This window comes from Podarcis erhardii (assembly GCF_964252035.2).
Source record: "Podarcis erhardii genome assembly, chromosome: 3".
Lineage (NCBI taxonomy): Eukaryota > Metazoa > Chordata > Lepidosauria > Squamata > Lacertidae > Podarcis > Podarcis erhardii.
In genome coordinates, this window is record NC_138507.1 from 120,778,801 (window position 1) to 120,796,644 (window position 17,844).

Consider the following 17,844-nt stretch of genomic DNA (forward strand, 5'->3'; position numbering starts at 1 on the left):
TCGCTGGGGGAGAAAACAGCCTCGGTTCTCCAACAATGGAGGGCGAGGCTGGAAGGGGGCCAGTGATCGACCGTGATCAACCAAAACCTCACAGGGATCAAACACTAGATCGCGATCAACCTGTTGGACACCCCAGGTTTATACCATAGTGGTGTGGTTTTGTGCAAATCGACCCTCCACTGTGTGGCCATGACTAATTTTGCTCTGCTCCGCAGGTCCTCACTGGTTCCGTCCAAATATTCAATGACAGCGATGATCTTAGTGATGATGCTCAGCTTCTACTATTTCTCGCGCCACGTGAGTAGCCTGCCGGTCTCTCTCATTCCCAGAATCTGAAGGTCCATGACAGCAGCAACAGAACATAAGCAATGGTGTCCCCTGGGGATGTGTATAGAGTCCAGGTGTTCCTGGACTCCAACTCCCATGAGCCTCAGCAGCATAGCCAAAGGATTGGGAATGCTGGGAGTTGTATTCCAACAACAGCTGGCAAGATAACCTTGCTACTCTCATATGCAAACTACTTCTCCATGTTCATTCATGTCCTTCCAGAGCATGAAGGGTGATGGGCAGATTTTACTCAGTTGTGTTGGGGAACCATTTCCCATGGAAACAGTGGCACTCATCTGCCAGGGGCCGAAGCTGTTCTCTGCCTCACAGGCTGGCCCAGAAACTAGCATATTTTCCAAATGCAAAAGTACCCGACACAAGCGTAGCTTTGGATCATCTAACTATAGTGGCAGATTGTCCTTATTAAGGTATCTTAAGGCGCAAGCGAGATCGGACACCCCACGTTTATTTGAGGCCTTCCTGGGATGATTGTTTGGCAGGTGGAGAAGCTGGCCAGGACTTTATTCCTGTGGAAGATAGACGTTCACGACCAGAAGGAGCGGGTCTATGAGATGAGGCGCTGGAACGAGGCCTTGGTCACCAACATGCTGCCAGAGCACGTCGCTCGACACTTCCTTGGCTCCAAGAAGCGGGACGAGGTGAGCATCAGAAGGCGAGCGGCTTCAAGGATCAGCCTGGGAGAGGGTAGTTAAGGCTGTCTCTGTGTCAGAGACCAGGGAGAGCTTTGACCAGCCACAACGGGTGGTTTTGGGCTAGATAGATACATGCTGCAGCATTTGGCGCTTCCTGTGTTCATAGGTTGATTTCAGATTCCCAAAAAACCATCTGGCTGTTTGTTGCCCTCGGCCTCATGCAGCTGTGGTCTTCAGCTATTAAAGCAGCGTTTCCCAAACTTGGGTCTCCAGCTATTTTTGGACTACAACTCCCATCATCCTTAACTGGCAATACCAGTGATGAGGGATGATGGGTATTGTAGTCCAAAAACAGCTGGAGACCCAAGTTTGGGAAACATTGTATTACCTACGGGACCGCCTCTCCTGGTATGTCCCACGGAGGACCTTACAGGCCACAGGGAGGTTAGGCTGGCCTCAACCAGAGCCAGGGCTTTTTCGGCTGTGGCCCCAATCTGGTGGAATGCTCTGTCACAAGAGACTAGGGCCCTACGGGACTTGATATCTTCCTGCAGAGCCTGCAAGACAGAGCTGTTCCACCAGGCCTTTGGCCAAGGCACAGTCTGACCCCCTCCTTTGGTAATCCTCACAGAACTCTAGCCCAATGGTTGCTATTAATTTAATTTGATTTGGAGTTGATTTTAGAATGAATTGGCTTTAGAATGCTGTGTTACTTTTATTGTTGTTAGCTGCTCTGAGCCCGGCTTCGGCTGGGGAGGGCGGGATATGAATAAAATATTATTATTATTATTCATTAAAGAAACGATTACAGATCTCATTCGTCCTTATCCCTGCCAAAAATCTCAGCATCCAATGAGTTTATTTGCAGATTTCACCACTGGTCAGATCTGTGTCCTCCAGGAGCTCATACAGATTTTAAGCAGGACTTCCAAAGTGTAGGGTATTCTCATCGTCTGCTATATCCACTAATGGTAACACCCAAATTGGCCGCGAGATCCTGGACTCTGTTTCTGCTTCCTTCCTCTCCTCCTTCCTTGCCCTCCTGTTCAGGAGCTATACAGCCAGTCTTACGATGAGATTGGCGTCATGTTTGCGTCTCTCCCCAACTTTGCTGACTTCTACACAGAGGAGAGCATCAACAATGGTGGGATCGAGTGCCTGCGCTTTCTCAACGAGATCATCTCGGATTTTGACGCGGTGAGTCGCCCCCCGATCAGCAGCCAAGGCGGCTGGTTGGCCAGTTTGCTGTAAGGGAGTCCAGAAAGGGAGGAATTGTATGATGTGGTCTTGAATGTCTTAGCTTGTGTTTTCCTTTATGGCATTCCTGCTAAGGAACTTTACAATTCCAAATAAAAGAACCAGTAAGTATATAACTCTTCAGTTCTATGGTTCTGTAAGGTACAAAAACTAATGCAGCAAACCAGCAGCATTTCCTCGGGCTGATGATCCATCATGGAACCATAGAATTGTAGAGTTGGAAGGGGACTCCCCCCAAAGGTCATGTAGACCAACCCCCTGCACTGCTGAAATCTAAGCTAAAGTGTCCGTGACAAATGGCCGTACAACCGCTGCTTAAAAACCTCCAAGGAGGAAGAGCCCACTGCCTTCTAAGGGAGTCCGTCTCCCTGTCGAACAGCTTTTCCTGTCAGAAAGTTCTTCCTTTTTATTATTATTATTATTATTATTATTATTATTATTATTATTAATTACCACCATTAATTATTATTTATTAAATTTATATACTGCCCTTCATCCGTAGATCTCAGGGCAGTTCGCAACATAGACTATTAAAAAAACACAAAATACAGTGGTACTTCGGTTCTCAAACGTCTCCATTGACGAACGTTTTGGAACCCGAATGCCAAAAACCCGGAAGCAAATGCTTCTGTTTTCCAACGCTCCTCAAAAGTTGAACAGCTTCTCCTGCGTGTTTTTCAATTTTCTCAATCGAATATGTTGACAGCCCTTTGCGCCTTGGTTTTCGAACATTTTGGACCTTCTGGAATGGATTGCGTTTGAGAACCGAGGTACCACTGTACATAATTGAACAAAAATAAACCAATAACCACGCCGCCCCCCATTGCTTAGTCAGAATCTCTTTTCTTGCCATTTGAATCCGTTGGCTCAAGTCCCTCCGCTCTGGAGCAGCAGAAAACAAACTGGCTCCCTCTTCCATGGGAGAACCGTTCAGGTATTTGAAGGTGGCTCTCATATCACCTCTTGGTCTTCTCTTCCCCGGTCTAAACATTCCCAACTTCCTCCACTGTTTCTCATGAGGCCTGGGTCCCAGACACTTTGCGCATGCACCTGGTGCATTATGTGCTTGCTGGAGTGGGGGCGGTGCGTTATTTGCTTGGTGGGGAATATGTGTATCAGCCCCTCCATCAAGGGAAGGGGATCATTAGCCAAGAAGGAGGGCAGACCGGCCCTAGAGTGCCACTGTTTCCAACCAACCCCACAGCAACCGCTAACTGATTTCCTGATCCCTATAGTAATCACGATTTTTTGGGGGGTGCGTGTGCTTTTTTTTTTTTATAATATTTTATTTGGATTTTTCAAACATAAATGCAAAAATAAAAAAACAGTATAACATATATCATAACATAACATCTTTTCATAACATCTTTGGACTCCCTCGCACCTCCCGCTCCCATTTACATCATTGCCAATTCTTGCCAGCAATTTATCATCTTGTTTACGCTCTTATGTCAAATTCATTTAAATATAATCTATAAATTCTCCAAAAGGTTTATAGTTTTTTCTCAAATTTGCGTGTGCTTTTTGTCCCTTGATTCCCACAGCTCCTGGATGACCCTCAGTTCCGGTGTATCACCAAGATCAAAACCATTGGCAGCACCTACATGGCAGCTTCTGGAGTGACCCCAGACGTCAACACCAATGGCTACAACAATGCTGTTAAGGTAAACGAAAGAGAAGGGGATAGTTTGCACAGCTATGGGGAGGAAGTGAATAGAAAAGCTTATTTCAACAGCTGATGCGAGTTGAGGTCTAAAACATCCAGAAGGCACCATATTAGCAAAGGTTAAAGTTAAAACAAGGGGACGCGGGTGGCGCTGTGGTCTAAACCACTGAGCCTCTTGGGCTTGCTGATCAGAAGGTGGGCAGTTCGAATCCCCGCAACGGGGTGAGCTCCCATTGCTCGGTCCCAGCTCCTGCCTATCTAGCAGTTTGAAAGCACGCCAGTGCAAGTAGATAAATAGGTACTGCTGTGGCGGGGAGGTAAACGGTGTTTCTGTACGCTCTGGTTTCCGTCATGGTGTATTGTTGCACCAGAAGTGGTTTAGTCCTGCTGGCCACATGACCTGGAAAACTGTCTGTGGACAAACGCCGGCTCCCTTGGCCTGAAAGCGAGATGAGCACTGCAACCCCATAGTCGCCTTGGACTGGACTTAACCATCCCAGGGGTCCTTTACCTTTAGCTTTTTACAATAACCAGGGGAACTCCTGAGTCTGGCCCACTAGGTTTGTGTAACAAGCACTGCAGCATGTCAAATCCTTCTGTAGAGCCTGAATGAGAGAGGCTTGACCATTGCTCCTCTGTTTCAAGTGACAGAGCTCTGAGAAGGAACTGGGAAATGTTAGATATGGGAGCTTATGAAAGAGAGAGGAGTCACGGGTTCTGCTCATTCAATGCTCGAAAAAGACTTTTTGCATCCATTTCAGAATTAACAAATGGGCTTCGGTTAACGTGCAGAATATTAGGAATAAAGAAAGAGCATTAGTGTTCAATAAATAAAATTTGGCTGTATTCATTCCCTTTGGAGATGTGCAGAGTAGTTCATTGTGTTAGCAAGAATAGAGGATCTATTGCTCAGGAGGCTCGTGAAGTACTTTGGAGTGGAGTTGTGCCTCCCTGGGGGACCTAATCCTGTCTGCTTTCCTTCCTTTGCTTGGCTCAGAAGGAAGATCTTTCGGAAAAGGAGCGCTGGCAGCACTTGGCAGATCTTGCGGACTTCGCCCTGGCCATGAAGGAGACCCTGATGAACATCAACTATCAGTCCTTCAATAACTTCATGCTGAGAATAGGCAAGTGGAAGATTACGGCAGAGCCTAAAGAACGCGGATAGATGCTTTTCTCAGCTGTGACACAGAGTCCTTCACAGACATTTGCTGACAGGAGAGCCAGGACAAACAATAACGCTGAATAGGTTTACGGAATTTACTGCTGCAAGACGCAGCGGTGGCATTGGGCTCAGGTGGTTTTAAAGATTGGGCAGATTCATGGAGAGGGGAGGTCCATCAGTGGCCCTAAGCCTCAGTACCAAAATAGAGCCTTTCAGGCAGTATACTTTGACATGTTGCTGGCAGAGGAAGCGTGGGAGTGGTCGTCTGGGAATTGGATATGGGCTTCCCTGAGGTATCTTGGTTTGATTTGGCAAGGGGTTTCTTGCGTTCTCCAGCCTCCTCTTAGTTTGGCCCTGCACACTGGAGCAAAGACTTTTAGAAGTACGCACTTATAATTTGAACAGAGAGCCAGTGTGTTGTAGTGGCCAGAGGGTTGGACTAGAATTTTGGAGAGCAAGGTTCAGATCCCCACTTGGCCGTGAAGTTCACTGGGTGACAGTGGGGGCCAGTCTAGCCTGCCTCTCAGACTAGCCTGCCTTACAGGGTTGTTGTGGGGATTAAATGAGGGGGTGGGGAGAACCATGTACGCCACCTTGAGTTCCCTGGAGACAAAGGTGTGAGGTATAGAAGAAATACATAAATAATAAACAAGTACATTTTCTCTCTCTCTCTCTCTCTCATGGCTTTGGCAGGCATGAATAAGGGGGCAGTGCTTGCGGGGGTCATTGGTGCCCGCAAACCCCACTACGATATTTGGGGGAACACCGTGAACGTGGCCAGCCGAATGGAGTCCACAGGCGTCATGGGGAATATTCAGGTGAGGAGGGTTGTGAAGGGTTGCGGTGGTGGGAATGAGAGTGACTCACATAAAACTTCCAAGGAAGCCCTAGGTTCTCCAAAACATTAGTTGAAAAGCAAACACCTTGTTAGCGCATTTAGAGGAGAAGAAGCCAGCCATACTTTGCATTTTGCACAAACCACCCTTTCCGCCTAAACTGCCGTCACAGCTCCCAGGAGCCTCAGAGCAGTGCAGGGTCAAAACAGCCCAGGGACCCTGAATTCAAGGGGTTATTGAAGTCTATGCCTGTAGTTATCTCTTGACCCTCTTCCCGTCTTTAGGAGCATAATTGGGAAAGCAAGGCTGAAAATTTCAGATTCCTTGCTCACTGTTTAATTGTGTGCTTTGTGGATTGTGTGATCAAATCACATGGCATTTCCAGATCTCACATTGCCCTTTGCATGGGATTGCCCTCCAGGAGATGTTTTCTCTTTCTGGCTGCTGTTGGTGGCGGCGGCAACATCTAAGCCCAAGCAAACCAGCTCCCCAGCAGAACGTACCACTTCCTGCCCATTCTCATTCTGTCAATCTGATGTCTCATCAGTACAAGACAGGATGGGGTGAAGCAGCCAACCTGCTGCCCTGCAGATGTTTTGGGCGCCTCTTGCTATACCTTGTCATTGGCTCGACCGATGGTTTGGAGTCGCCTCGACATCAGATTGTGGGAGGGAGCTTTGCAAGGTTGGTCCTGCCAGATGGTTGCATCCATACCTTCTCCCTCCTCTTTTCCAGGTGGTGGAGGAAACCCACTTCATTCTGAAGGAGTACGGGTTCCGCTTTGTGCGCCGAGGGCACATCTTCGTCAAGGGCAAAGGAGACCTCTTGACCTACTTCATGAAAGGCCGCGAGAAACAAGGATCCTTCGTCAACGGCTCTTGTGTGACTTTGCCTCACCAGGTGGTTGACAGCTCATGATACCTCTTGGGCCTCGCATGCGTCCGTTGTGGAAAAGGGTGGGTGCCTCTTGCACTGCCCAAGGAGGCGCAGTTCTTGGCACCCCCTACTCCGGGCGGAAGACTGATATACACACCACTAACACCATTAGATTTACAGGAAACCACCCCCTCCCCTTGCCTGTTCCTTTCTTCTTGGAGGGTTATTATTTGTAAAGGGGCTCCCTCTGACAGCAGTGCCTACCTTGGCCTCGTAACGGCAACTGCAGAGGAGTAAGGAGGGGTCAGTGGGAGGAATTCCTGTCTCTTGCACAAACACACAGGCTCTTGCACATTTGGGTCTGGAAGCGGGAGTAGAATTTCCAGTGCAGCATCGCTTGAGTAGGATCAACCTTGGCTACGTTACCTTTTTCTAGTCCAAGAAAGGGGCAGGGGATATGGTCTTAATTTTCCACGTGCCTGGCCTCTGCTTAGAGCTTTCTGCTGAAACAAATGCCAACTCAGGGTGGGTATTATGGCAAGCAGGCTGGGAGAGAAAGCCAAATGAGATTCGCGGTCGGGTCGTTCGTTCGTTACCTTTGGAGCTCACCTTTTGTAGGTAAGTAGGAGGGAAAAAGGGGGGGGGAGAGAGCAAGTGCAATCTATTTCTTTTGAGACTAAGATGTCGTCCTATTTCAGATATATTATATATATAAATATATATATATATATATAAAAAAGATACAGATTAACTTTATATTTTTAATTGCGTCTTAATTCTGAGAGTGAGGTGGCTCTTTCAAGCCACAACTTGCATCTTTTTTCTGCCCTCACCTCTACTGATGCTGTAAAAGAGAGAGATTTATATAGCCTGGCCCAAGACTGTTTTTACACCTTCATCCGATTGTTGAGTTGAAATACAACCTGTAATTATTTCTCTAGTTTCTCAAATAGAATCAGTTTGGTTTTAAAGTTACAAGGTGTCTTGTTTCGTCTTTGTTGGGGGTGGGGTGGGAGCGAAACCGCTCAGTTTCCTTGCGCAGAGTCCACAGAGATGCCATTATACCACAAGCAGATAAGTGGACAGTGTGCAGTTTGGCTGGATGGCTGAACTGGCTCTAGAGTGGTGGACATTTGAGAATACCAGCTTTCATTTAAAAAACAGGTCTCCATGTCTCAAAATGAAGTCTAAGAGTGACAATATGTGTGGTTTTTTTGAAAAGCAAACCATTCTGAGCAGGAGCAACCAGGTGGAGTGGGTATCAGTGTTAGAGAGGCCCTCCTGGCACTATCCTTGCAGTGTTGAGCTCAGGAGCCTGATGGGAAAATGTTTTCTTCCACTATTAGTGGAAGGTCTCAGGCAGTGAGGATATGCAGTACATTGCTTGCCTATTCCTCCTGTTGCAGAAGTTAGAAAGTGCAACTATTTGAATGCAGAATCTCCTTATCCAGGTAACAGAGGGCAGGGGTGAAGGAGCCCTTGCTTCCAGTTGCTTTGCAGATGGGATCCTGCAGACTCAGTAATGGAAGACGTCTGACGGCGATAAAGACACAAGCTCCTGAAACTGAGGCAAATGCCTCTGCTTTCTGCTGAAGACATACAGGGGTGCTTATCCTATTCCAAAATAGCCCTCCTAGATCAAGCCAGTGGCCTATCTTGTTCGGTATCCTGTTCTGTCTGAAAAGCAGGACGTGAGCACAATAGTCTCGCTCTTCCCATTTGTGATTCCCAGCAACTGGCATTCAGAGGCAGACTGCATTATGCCCCAGCTTCTGTTAGTTATGAAATCACCTTAGTAAATCAGGCTTACTATTACATGGCTGGAGTCCTGTTAAGGGTGCTCTTGTGGAAAAATCCATGTCCCAAAGTTTTTTAAGTCTGTGGTGTCCTCCACACTACGTCCAAGATGTTCCTTGGGAGCAGGACGGACTCTGTACAGAAGGAACATACCAGCACCCAGCTGGAAGGTACTGGCACAGGTCCGGCCAGCCAAGTCTCCACAGCACATGCCATGCTCTGATGTCTCACCTCCGAACAAATCAGAGAGGCATTAACGTGATAGATACAGGTAGGTAGCCGTGTTGGTCTGCCGTAGTCCAAACAAAATAAAAAAATTCCTTCCAGTAGCACCTTAGAGACCAACTAAGTTTGTCATTGGTATGAGCTTTCACTGTATCTGAAGAAGTGTGCATGCACACAAAAGCTCATACCAATGACAAACTTAGTTGGTCTCTAAGGTGCTACTGGAAGGAGTTTTTTTTAATAAGGTGATGCGTGGAATCAGAGGGCTAGGAATCCTGAGCTCACCTGGCCCTTTGCTGCCCCAACATTTTGCTCAGTGTTGCCTGCCCTACCCTTCCTCCCACCTCTGTTATGTCCACCAGTGCTAACTTTTGCTAAAAAACACACCCATGGCCTGATTGGAATTCAAGCCGCTACCAGCCAACTGCTACTTATTAAAGAGCCTGCTGAAGCAACCACTAGCACTAACAAGTTAATTTTATTTAACCAACATTTCTAGCAAATATATTAGTGCCGGTATTATGAAACAGAATACCAAGCTAGTTAACTCTGGGATGCGACACGACTTTAAGAGTGGAATAATAACAAAAAGCCAACTAGCATGCAGAAATGGGAAGAGTGAGACATACTCTTAGGGAAGCTGCTCAAGTGAGTGATATTTGTCCAGCTTCAAGATAAGATTGCATGAAATTGTTTATTTGATTTCGGTTACAGGCCCCAAACAGCCTTGGTTTCCCTGATGGCAAAACTAATAAAGACTGGATGCTTAACAGGGGGGGGGGGAAGGCAGCAAAATATTAGAGCTTAACTAAAGGCCTTTTATAAAGAGCAATATAAGATTGATATCAATAAGCACATATGCTACAGATTCTTGTATATCCTCACCAGTGAAGTACACATTACTGTCCATGTGAGCAATTAATTTGCTTTTGAACGTATTATAAAAGTAGAAACATTTAATTTTTTAAGAAAAGGAAACTCAGTATTACATTTTAAGGTTCTCCACGTAGTTCCAGCTGCTTTTGCATGGTTGGCAGCTGTTTTGGAGATGGTCAGTGGCCAAAAAGCTTCCTCGCGCCTTGCATTAAAAATTGCAGCATCGAAACACTCTAGCCGGCCTCAAAGGAAATACAAGAAAAGAGCTGTTTCCCGTGTGAATCCTGCCACATGAACCCGCTTTGGCCCCTTTCATGGGAAGAATATGGGATGGAAATGACTCCCACATGTCACAGAAAGCACAAAGGTTGAAAGTGAAAAAAACCTGCCACGCCCATAACTGGATTAGCAGCATCTAGCAGAATCTTTTTGCCGGTAGCTGCTTCCATCACACTTCAATAAGGCACACTATTTTAGAGGTGCACACTTTTCCCACTGGGCTGGCAGAGAACTCCAAACAGCCAGCTTCTTAGAAGGCATCTTTTCAGTAACACAGGGAACGGGTTTTCTGTGTAGGGCCGATCTGCAGTACTTCAAAGTGCCACTGTTGATAGGTAATTCACACTGCAGCAATCTCAGAGAGCCGTGTTGTCATCGGAAGTCACACCCGTGGAAGGGGCAGGCAAACCCGGTAAAGAAGATGGGCTCTGATTTTCTTCTGAGGTTGTGATGCAATGAAAAGCTTCATGAAGAGATTTCTCTTGGAACAGGGGCAAATGAACTGCCGCCATGTCTAGCATAGAGGCTGGAGAATTTTCTGTTGAAGAAGAAAAAGTGGGTGGGAGGAAGAGTAGAAGGTTACAGTACAAAACAGCCAGCCTCCCTCCCCAACACAACTTATTTCCTCCAGACTCTGGGGAAGTGACTTGGTTTTGTTGTTGTCTCAAATATCTACACATGGTGGAGAGAGAATATATCCCAAAAGGAGTTTCTCAACATGTCGTTTTCACAAGCTAATCTGGACTCTTTAAGGATGGTTTCATTGGTTACATCATTAGCAGGAAAAGGCAACCTGCAACTACCTTTCTTTCTCTTTTTTGGGTTGCATGCATATTCCCTGGAGACCAAGGGCCATCCACTCATCCTCACAGCTTGTTCACACACTCATAAAAAGGGGGAATGTTTATTTTTTGCATTTAATGAAGTAAATGGCAGTATAGGGAAAGACAGCCAGGGGAACCTCACAAGGTGATAGTATTGTTTATTTCAAAAGCCCTAGTCTTCTACACTTACAGCAACATATCTTGAGTGTAAGAACTCTTCGGAAGAAGCAACAAAAACACAAACCCAGAAAATGTAATTCATGCAAATGTGTTGTGCTATTTAGGCACACTCTATATACTATTTCTAGGGACGCGGGTGGCGCTGTGGGTTAAACCACAGAGCCTAGGACTTGCCGATCAGAAGGTTGGCGGTTCGAATCCCCGCAACAGGGTGAGCTCCCGTTGCTTGGTCCCTGCTCCTGCCTACCTAGCAGTTCGAAAGCACATCAAAGTGCAAGTAGATAAATAGGTACCGCTCCAGCAGGAAGGTAAACGGTGTTTCCGTGCGCTGCTCTGGTTCGCCAGAAGTGGCATAGTCATGCTGGCCACATGACCCGGAAGCTGTATGCCGGCTCCCTCGGCCAATAAAGCGAGACGAGCGCCGCAACCCCAGAGTCGGTACCGACTGGACCTAACGGTCAGGGGTCCCTTTACCTTTATATACTATTTCTGTGAGTTCTGCAGAGGACTGCTCAAAACGGGTGAGGAACCTGTGGGCCTTCACATGATGCTGGACTACATATCCCAGAACTCTGACCACTGGCCAGGCTATTAGGAGTTTGTAGTATTTGAAGATTCACCTCTTTGGTTCTTTTTTGCACAATCAAATCCTAGCTTAATACATCAAGATATCCATGAGCTTTTTACAGGTGTAGGCAGACTCTTTGCCTCGCCTTTCATGTGAGCATTGAAGCTCAGCCTTCACTTCCGATTCTGTGCAGAGGAACACTGTGCCTTATGTTGGAGGTTGGGCTTCTGTGATCCCCTCGTATCTGCATCTCCCTATTCTGTCTCATTGCCCATAGAAACCGCCTGCTCCTCTGTAACTTTTGCTCTGGGAAGTGCCAAGTCCTCTTCTGAAGAAGATTCCTCCAGCAGGGGCATGAACAATATCTTAAGAGGTGTGCACTTTTGAACCGTTCAGTCCACCATCTTGATTCAAAATGGTGTCTGCCAATATCCAAATATAGACTAAAACCCTCTCTTTCATCTCAGGGACCATGCCAATTTGGGCAACGATTACCTTCAGAGGTGCCCAAATAAGTGGCATTTGGAATGGTTCAGTCTGCCATCTTGAATCAATATAGCGCCAGACGATATTCAAAAGTAGACAAAAACTGGCACCTACATCTCAGGAACCAAATTGGGCGATGGTATTCTAAGCTGCTTTTGGACGCATAGAGAACAGACGGACAGGCAGAGGGAGACGGACAAACAACTTTCTAAAGTATATAGTAGATTACCAACCCCAAGCTGCAGTTCTCTCACCTTTACATGCAACAGTGACCTCGGTTGGGAAGGCACTCATAGGATCTCCGTAAGTGAGTTTTGCTGTGAACGGGAAAGTCTGATCTTCTCCTGCCACACTGTAGTTAAACTTAAGTAGGTTGTATAAGGAATTCCCCTGCAAATGTCCTTCAAGGAAAGCAGCAAAACGCTCCTGCAAGCAAGGAGAGGCACCTGTAAAACCACTAAGATCTGTAGGAAAAGCTCAGCTCTGCATGCAGCACCCTGGTTGTCGTCAAAGGCCAGCCATTGTAAAAAAACCACATACCGCTTTCCCAAATGTGTGGATGGATAAGTTTGTTCTAAAGCACCAGCCTGCCTTATTCAGAGGTTATCCAGCCTCACGGGAAAAGTTTGTGCCAGATTTGGAAATGCAATTCAAATTACAGCTCTTATTCCAAGTTGTTGTTGTTTGGGGGTGGGGGAGAAAGTAAAGAGAGAGTGAGGTTTCAGTCTCGCTCCCTGGCTTAATCCTGACCAGAGGTGTTGGACAAAACAATCTTGTGTTGGATACAACTGTTCTCCTTCTGGGGGAAGATGCACTGAGTCCCACACTCAAAATCCAGCTTTTTTCCTGGGCTGCCACTACGCAAGTTGGGACGGTGTGTTGCTAGGCTCCCCTGCTGCATGCATCTTGCTCGATCCAACTGGATGGTTTTACTCAACTGGCCTTCAATCACAGAGGAAACCTTTTGCTCCCATTTCTGTGGGCGTGAGGGATAATCCAGAGAGCGGCTAACAACAGGCGTGGGCTGCAGGCAAATGAATGCAGCTGAATCAGTGACCCATGGGTAGCATCCAACTACCGTATTTTTCGCTCTATAAGACGCACCAGACGACAAGACGCACCTAGTTTTTGGAGGAGGAAAACAAGGAAAAAATATTCTGAATCTCAGAAGCCAGAACAACAAGAGGGATCGCTGTGCAGCGAAAGCAGCAATCCCTCTTGCTGTTCTGGCTTCTGGGATAGCTGCGCAGCCTGCATTCGCTCCATAAGACGCACACACATTTCCCCTTACTTTTTAGGGGGGAAAAAGTGAATCTTATAGAGCAAAAAATACAGTAACTCATTCTGCCAGTGCAAGAATGCAACTTCCCACCCATTGTGCATTCCCTGCACCTTCCCCAAATCAGCTGCAGAGTTTTGAGATAATCCACAGAACAAATTTAGGGGGCATGGAAGGAGGGGGGTGGAGTTCCACTACGCAAGCGGAAATCCTTGAAATGATGGAGCATGTTGGCTGGATACTGCCCCATGTCCTTTATGAGAGAAAACAAAGCTACAGAGAGAAGAACCTAGGCTTTCCCCCTGCAGGCAGCAGTGTATCACTTTGAGGATCATGGCCTTTAGCAGGATCTCTATTATTATTGTATTAAGTGTTGCGCAGAGCTCTGTGGGGCAGATCAGGCCAAAGCTTACGGTACTTGTCCAAGGCCACCCAGTGGCCAGCCTGCATAGTGCATATTAAGAGTGTCTGAAGCAGGCTTGTGCAGAGCTTCTACGAGGCCTTGTTAGAATACAGTTTGAAACTCAAAAAAGCAATCGGCTCTTGGCGGGGTCCCTGGCCGGCTTAGACCTCCGAGGCCCAGGGTAAGAAGCTTGCCTCTCTTCTCTGCATGGGCCTTGTCCGAAGACACTGTCCACGCCCAAGCTCACGTGGAAGGGGGTCAGTGGGCCAAGGCAAAATCAGTAATATTTACCCATTTAAAACAGAATTTTTAAAAAGTTCAGTTATATTAAGTGTCTGTTAAACATAATCAGTTTGAAAACAACATCTTTTGTAATCTAAGCACACATATCCTTGTCTGTAATCATGCCTTTAAAACTGAATGCATGACAACAAAGCATGACCTGAAATCTGTTTTCTAAAAAATGGAAGTGCCATTTTGAGGTCAGTTATTATACTGATTGCTTATTTATCATGAATTGTAGTCATTATTGTGCAAAATATGAACCTGACAACCAAACACAAGGACCGTTTACCGTATTTTTCGCCCTATAGGACGCACTTTTCCCCCTCCAAAAATGAAGGGGAAATGTGTGTGCGTCCTATGGGGCGAATGCAGGCTTTCGCTGAAGCCTGGAGAGCGAGAGGGGTTGGTGTGCACCGACCCCTCTCGCTCTCCAGGCTTCAGAAAGCTATCCGCAAGCCTTGCAAGCCTGGCGGGAGGTCCCGCGGGCTCGCAAGGCTTGCGGGCAGCAGCCTGCAGCCCACAAGCTCGGGGGACAGCGGGGAGGCGCAGCGCCGCCACCCCGCTATTCCCCGACCTGATCTGGAGGCTGGCTGGGGGGGGGGGGGGAAGAAGCAAGCTTGTTTCTCCCCATCGCCAGCCCCACAAGCTGATCTGGAGGCTGGCTGGAGGGAGAAGCAAGCTTGCTTCTCCCCCCCACCAGCCCCACAAGCCTGGGGGATAGCGGGGAGGCAGAGCGCCGCCACCCTGCTATTCCCCAACCTGATCTGGAGGCTGGCGGGCGGGGAGAGAAGCAAGCTTGCTTCTCCCCCCCCCCCCGCCAGCCCCACAAGCTTGGGGGATAGCAGGGAGGTGGAGCGCTGCCACCCCGCTATTCCCGGACCTGGTCTGGAGGCTGGCGGGGGGGAGAAGCAAGCTTGCTTCTCCCCATCACCAGCCCCACAAGCTCGGGGGACAGCAGGGCAAGCCGCTGCCCCACGGAGGCTAGAGAAGCTGTCCCTGAAGGCAGAAGAGGGAGACAGAGCGCTCCGTCTCCCTCTTCTGGCTTGGGGATGGCTGCGCAAACCTGGGGGGAAATAATTTTTTCCCCTTGATTTCCCCCCCAAAAAACTAGGTGCGTCCTATGGGCCGGTGCATCCTATAGGGCGAAAAATACGGTACTTTCCATGTAATGGAGAAAAGCCTTTTCTGATGAGCAAGTAGCAGACAGTGTTTCTGCAAAGTTCTAGGTACTTGGTATCCATGTATAATCTTGCTCAGGGCTTTTACAGAGAGCCAAACCAAACAGAAATAATTAAATTTTGGTTATTGTATTTTTAATGTGTTCTGGGGTTTTTTTCATTTTCATTTTTCATTTTCTCATCTTAAAAAAAATGGAAATCACAATTCCTCCCCTAAATTATGCTGTGCCAAAATCCTGTGGGTTGCCCCATGATTTACATGGTTTGAAACACAAACTGTATCATTATCTGGCCAGGAGCCCTTGGCCTTGACTCCTCATGGTGGAAGCAGCAAGAAGCCTTCAAGGCAAAGCAGAGTTTTGAGACGACAGCAGCTCCACCCACCCTGACCTTCAGTAATGCTCTCCCTTTTGACCGATCGTTCAATTACAGTGAACAGACAGTGCAGCTGAATAAAAATCTTGCTTCCCATTTCACACGCATAGACTCCGGAGTGCGGACATAGGGTCTCCCCTACCTGTAACTGATCTGCCTGGAATTTTCTCCCAGCGTAAGCGTTCAGGTGGTTTGAGAGCACAGACAAGAAGCGCTTGATGTCTGTCTGCAGATGCTTGCGAGCGATGTGCTCCAAGGGGATGAAGGGTGGCACCGAGTGGCGCAGGATCCGGACTGGCTGGCGTATGTGGAGGTCCAGGTAATAAGAGTCCAGGTAGGTGCCTTCAAAGGCAGCGCTGATGCACAGACAGACTCCTTGCTTGGTCAGCTTCCCACTGAGGCCTAGGAAAAAACATCCTTACTCCGTATTGCGACAAATCAGATTTACAAAAGCAGGAGTATTTAGACTGCTCCTTTACAGTGTGGAGGAGCATCAGATGACGAACAGTTTCCAGCTTCCTCTAATATTGTGCCAATTTATTTCTTATTTTTGATCCTGGCATGTGGTTTCATGAAACTTCCAGGGTGCCCAGCTACTGTTTGCTTCTGCTTGGTCCCAAGCTTTCTCTTCCCTTTTTGGCCTTCTAGACTCAAAGGCCTTGTGACTGGAAAAGAATGAAGGAACTTGCACCCTCAGGTGCTCAGGATCACCCCCAATGTTTGGGATACATAAGAAGCAGTCTTAAGAGGAGAATGAAGCACACAAACAGCTAATATAAAAAAGGATATTAAGCTATATTACGAAAATAGCAGACTTTGAAATATCAATGAATCCCAGAAATAAGCTTTTCAATTATTTGGAAGAATTATTGAAATGGGAGTTATTTTGACCCCAGTAAAATGTCAATAACTATTTATAGAAATAAACATATTTATCCTGTGTCCGAATGGATTTGGGATGTTGCTATTATGTATGTTAATTTATTATAGCCATACAAGAGAGATATAATGAATGAGAATAAGCTCACAGACAAACAAGTCATTTCTATAATGAAAAATCTGAAGAGAGTGTAAGATGCTTTTCATTAGAACTAAAAGCTTTCCTTCTCCCCCTTTCCTTTATTTGTTATTTATGGTGTGATGAATGCCTATTTCACCAACATTTTGTATACTTTTTACATTTACAATAAAAACTAAGAAGAAAGGTCGACGCAAGTAGGGGACTAAAAGGGATGTACCACCCCACAACCTCTGTGTTCTGCAGCAGAGGTGCCAAATGCTGAATTAAGTCATTAGAGCAAAAAAGACAGAGACCTGGGGGAGACTCCACCCAGCAAAGCCCTAGCCTAGCAGCATACAAGTGAGGAGATTACCTGTCAGACGAAAGACGTGCAGTAACTCCTTTGCGCTCTCAGTCTTCCACTCCAGAAGGACTTGTTGAATCTCTGTAGCCTTAGAAGTCAGAGGACCACTTTGGGTTTTGTCTTTGACTCCAGCAATCTACAAAAGACCACAAGCTCAGGTGTTATTAGGTGGCATGTCTGGCACCACAAGCAGAAACCAGTTCAAGTGCTGTTGAAGATGTATGAAACTGGACATCTCTAACTGCAAAAAGGCACCACAGCAGAGGCTTTAGGATTTCTAGAAAGATTTCTTACGCATACCCCATTTCCTTAAGGGTTAAGACAAGAATGTTATGTTGCTTAAATAAATATACGCAACTGTTCTGACTTGATCGTACGGTATTGAATTTTCGCACATTTCCCCCCTTGTGCATGCAATCGTGTTGCTGCCATAGGCTTAAACTTCATAAGACAGAACCACTGAGGTTCACGGTGCACTTTGCACCTACTTGAGAACGACACACTTCCAATTTGGCCCTCAGCAAATCTCTTTGACGCCTCAGTTCCTTGATCCTTGCTTTCATTCTGTCCACATTCTCCTCATGTTCTCTCTTTTCCCTTTGTTTCTTGCGGGCAGAAGCTTCCAGCGTTTCCAGGTGGGAAAAGATACCTGCAAAGAACCACAATGCAAGTCAATGGCAGCAGCAGCATCCATTTGTTTCTACTGCAGAGATAATAACCAAAGTATATTTGCATATTTGGTGCACTGGACAAATGCAAAACTTGCCATTAAATTCACCTTGTGAGAAATTAACTTCTCTAATTTTAAGTTAAGACTGGAAGAAGAGCCTGCTGGATCAGGCCAAATGAGGCCCATATAGTTCAGCACCTTGTTGTTATGGTAGCTAAACAGATGCCCATTATGGGAATCCCACAAGCAGGATCCAAGCATGAGAGCCCTTTCTCCCC

The 17,844-nt window shown here is 46.8% G+C and overlaps 2 protein-coding genes and 1 long non-coding RNA gene across 3 annotated transcripts in view; 1 reads left to right on the plus strand and 2 right to left on the minus strand.

Annotated features, from left to right (window-relative positions):
• Positions 1 to 7,391, plus strand: part of ADCY3 (adenylate cyclase 3) — a 108,628-nt gene extending 101,237 nt beyond the window's left edge. Inside the window, exons 15-21 of the mRNA XM_081854554.1 lie at positions 216 to 297; positions 828 to 986; positions 2,031 to 2,177; positions 3,782 to 3,901; positions 4,901 to 5,027; positions 5,759 to 5,883; positions 6,637 to 7,391. Coding sequence (XP_081710680.1) covers positions 216 to 297; positions 828 to 986; positions 2,031 to 2,177; positions 3,782 to 3,901; positions 4,901 to 5,027; positions 5,759 to 5,883; positions 6,637 to 6,819 — 943 coding nt within the window. The 3' untranslated portion in view covers positions 6,820 to 7,391. The remainder of the gene's footprint in view (positions 1 to 215; positions 298 to 827; positions 987 to 2,030; positions 2,178 to 3,781; positions 3,902 to 4,900; positions 5,028 to 5,758; positions 5,884 to 6,636) is intronic.
• Positions 1 to 17,844, minus strand: part of LOC309338155 — a 309,599-nt gene that overhangs the window by 58,033 nt on the left and 233,722 nt on the right. The gene's annotated exons all lie outside the window — the stretch shown is intronic.
• On the minus strand, positions 9,597 to 17,578 carry CENPO (centromere protein O). The gene is made up of 5 exons (XM_081854999.1): positions 17,385 to 17,578; positions 16,906 to 17,032; positions 15,675 to 15,934; positions 12,267 to 12,438; positions 9,597 to 10,492 (listed from the first exon to the last, which is right to left on the minus strand). Exons 1-5 carry the CDS (start codon positions 17,457 to 17,459, stop codon positions 10,311 to 10,313), a joined length of 816 nt encoding a protein of 271 aa, XP_081711125.1. The 5' UTR covers positions 17,460 to 17,578; the 3' UTR covers positions 9,597 to 10,310.

Excerpts from the sequence above, each read along its gene's own strand:
- CENPO (XM_081854999.1), bottom strand. The coding sequence starts at position 17,459 with ATGAAAGCAAGGATCAAGGAACTGAGGCGTCAAAGAGATTTGCTGAGG. Across the intron at positions 12,439-15,674 it reads TCCAGGCAGATCAGTTACAG|GAGCGTTTTGCTGCTTTCCT; the intron begins GTAGGGGAGACC and ends CCTTGCTTGCAG. Across the intron at positions 10,493-12,266 it reads GGTCACTGTTGCATGTAAAG|AAAATTCTCCAGCCTCTATG; the intron begins GTGAGAGAACTG and ends CTTCTTCAACAG.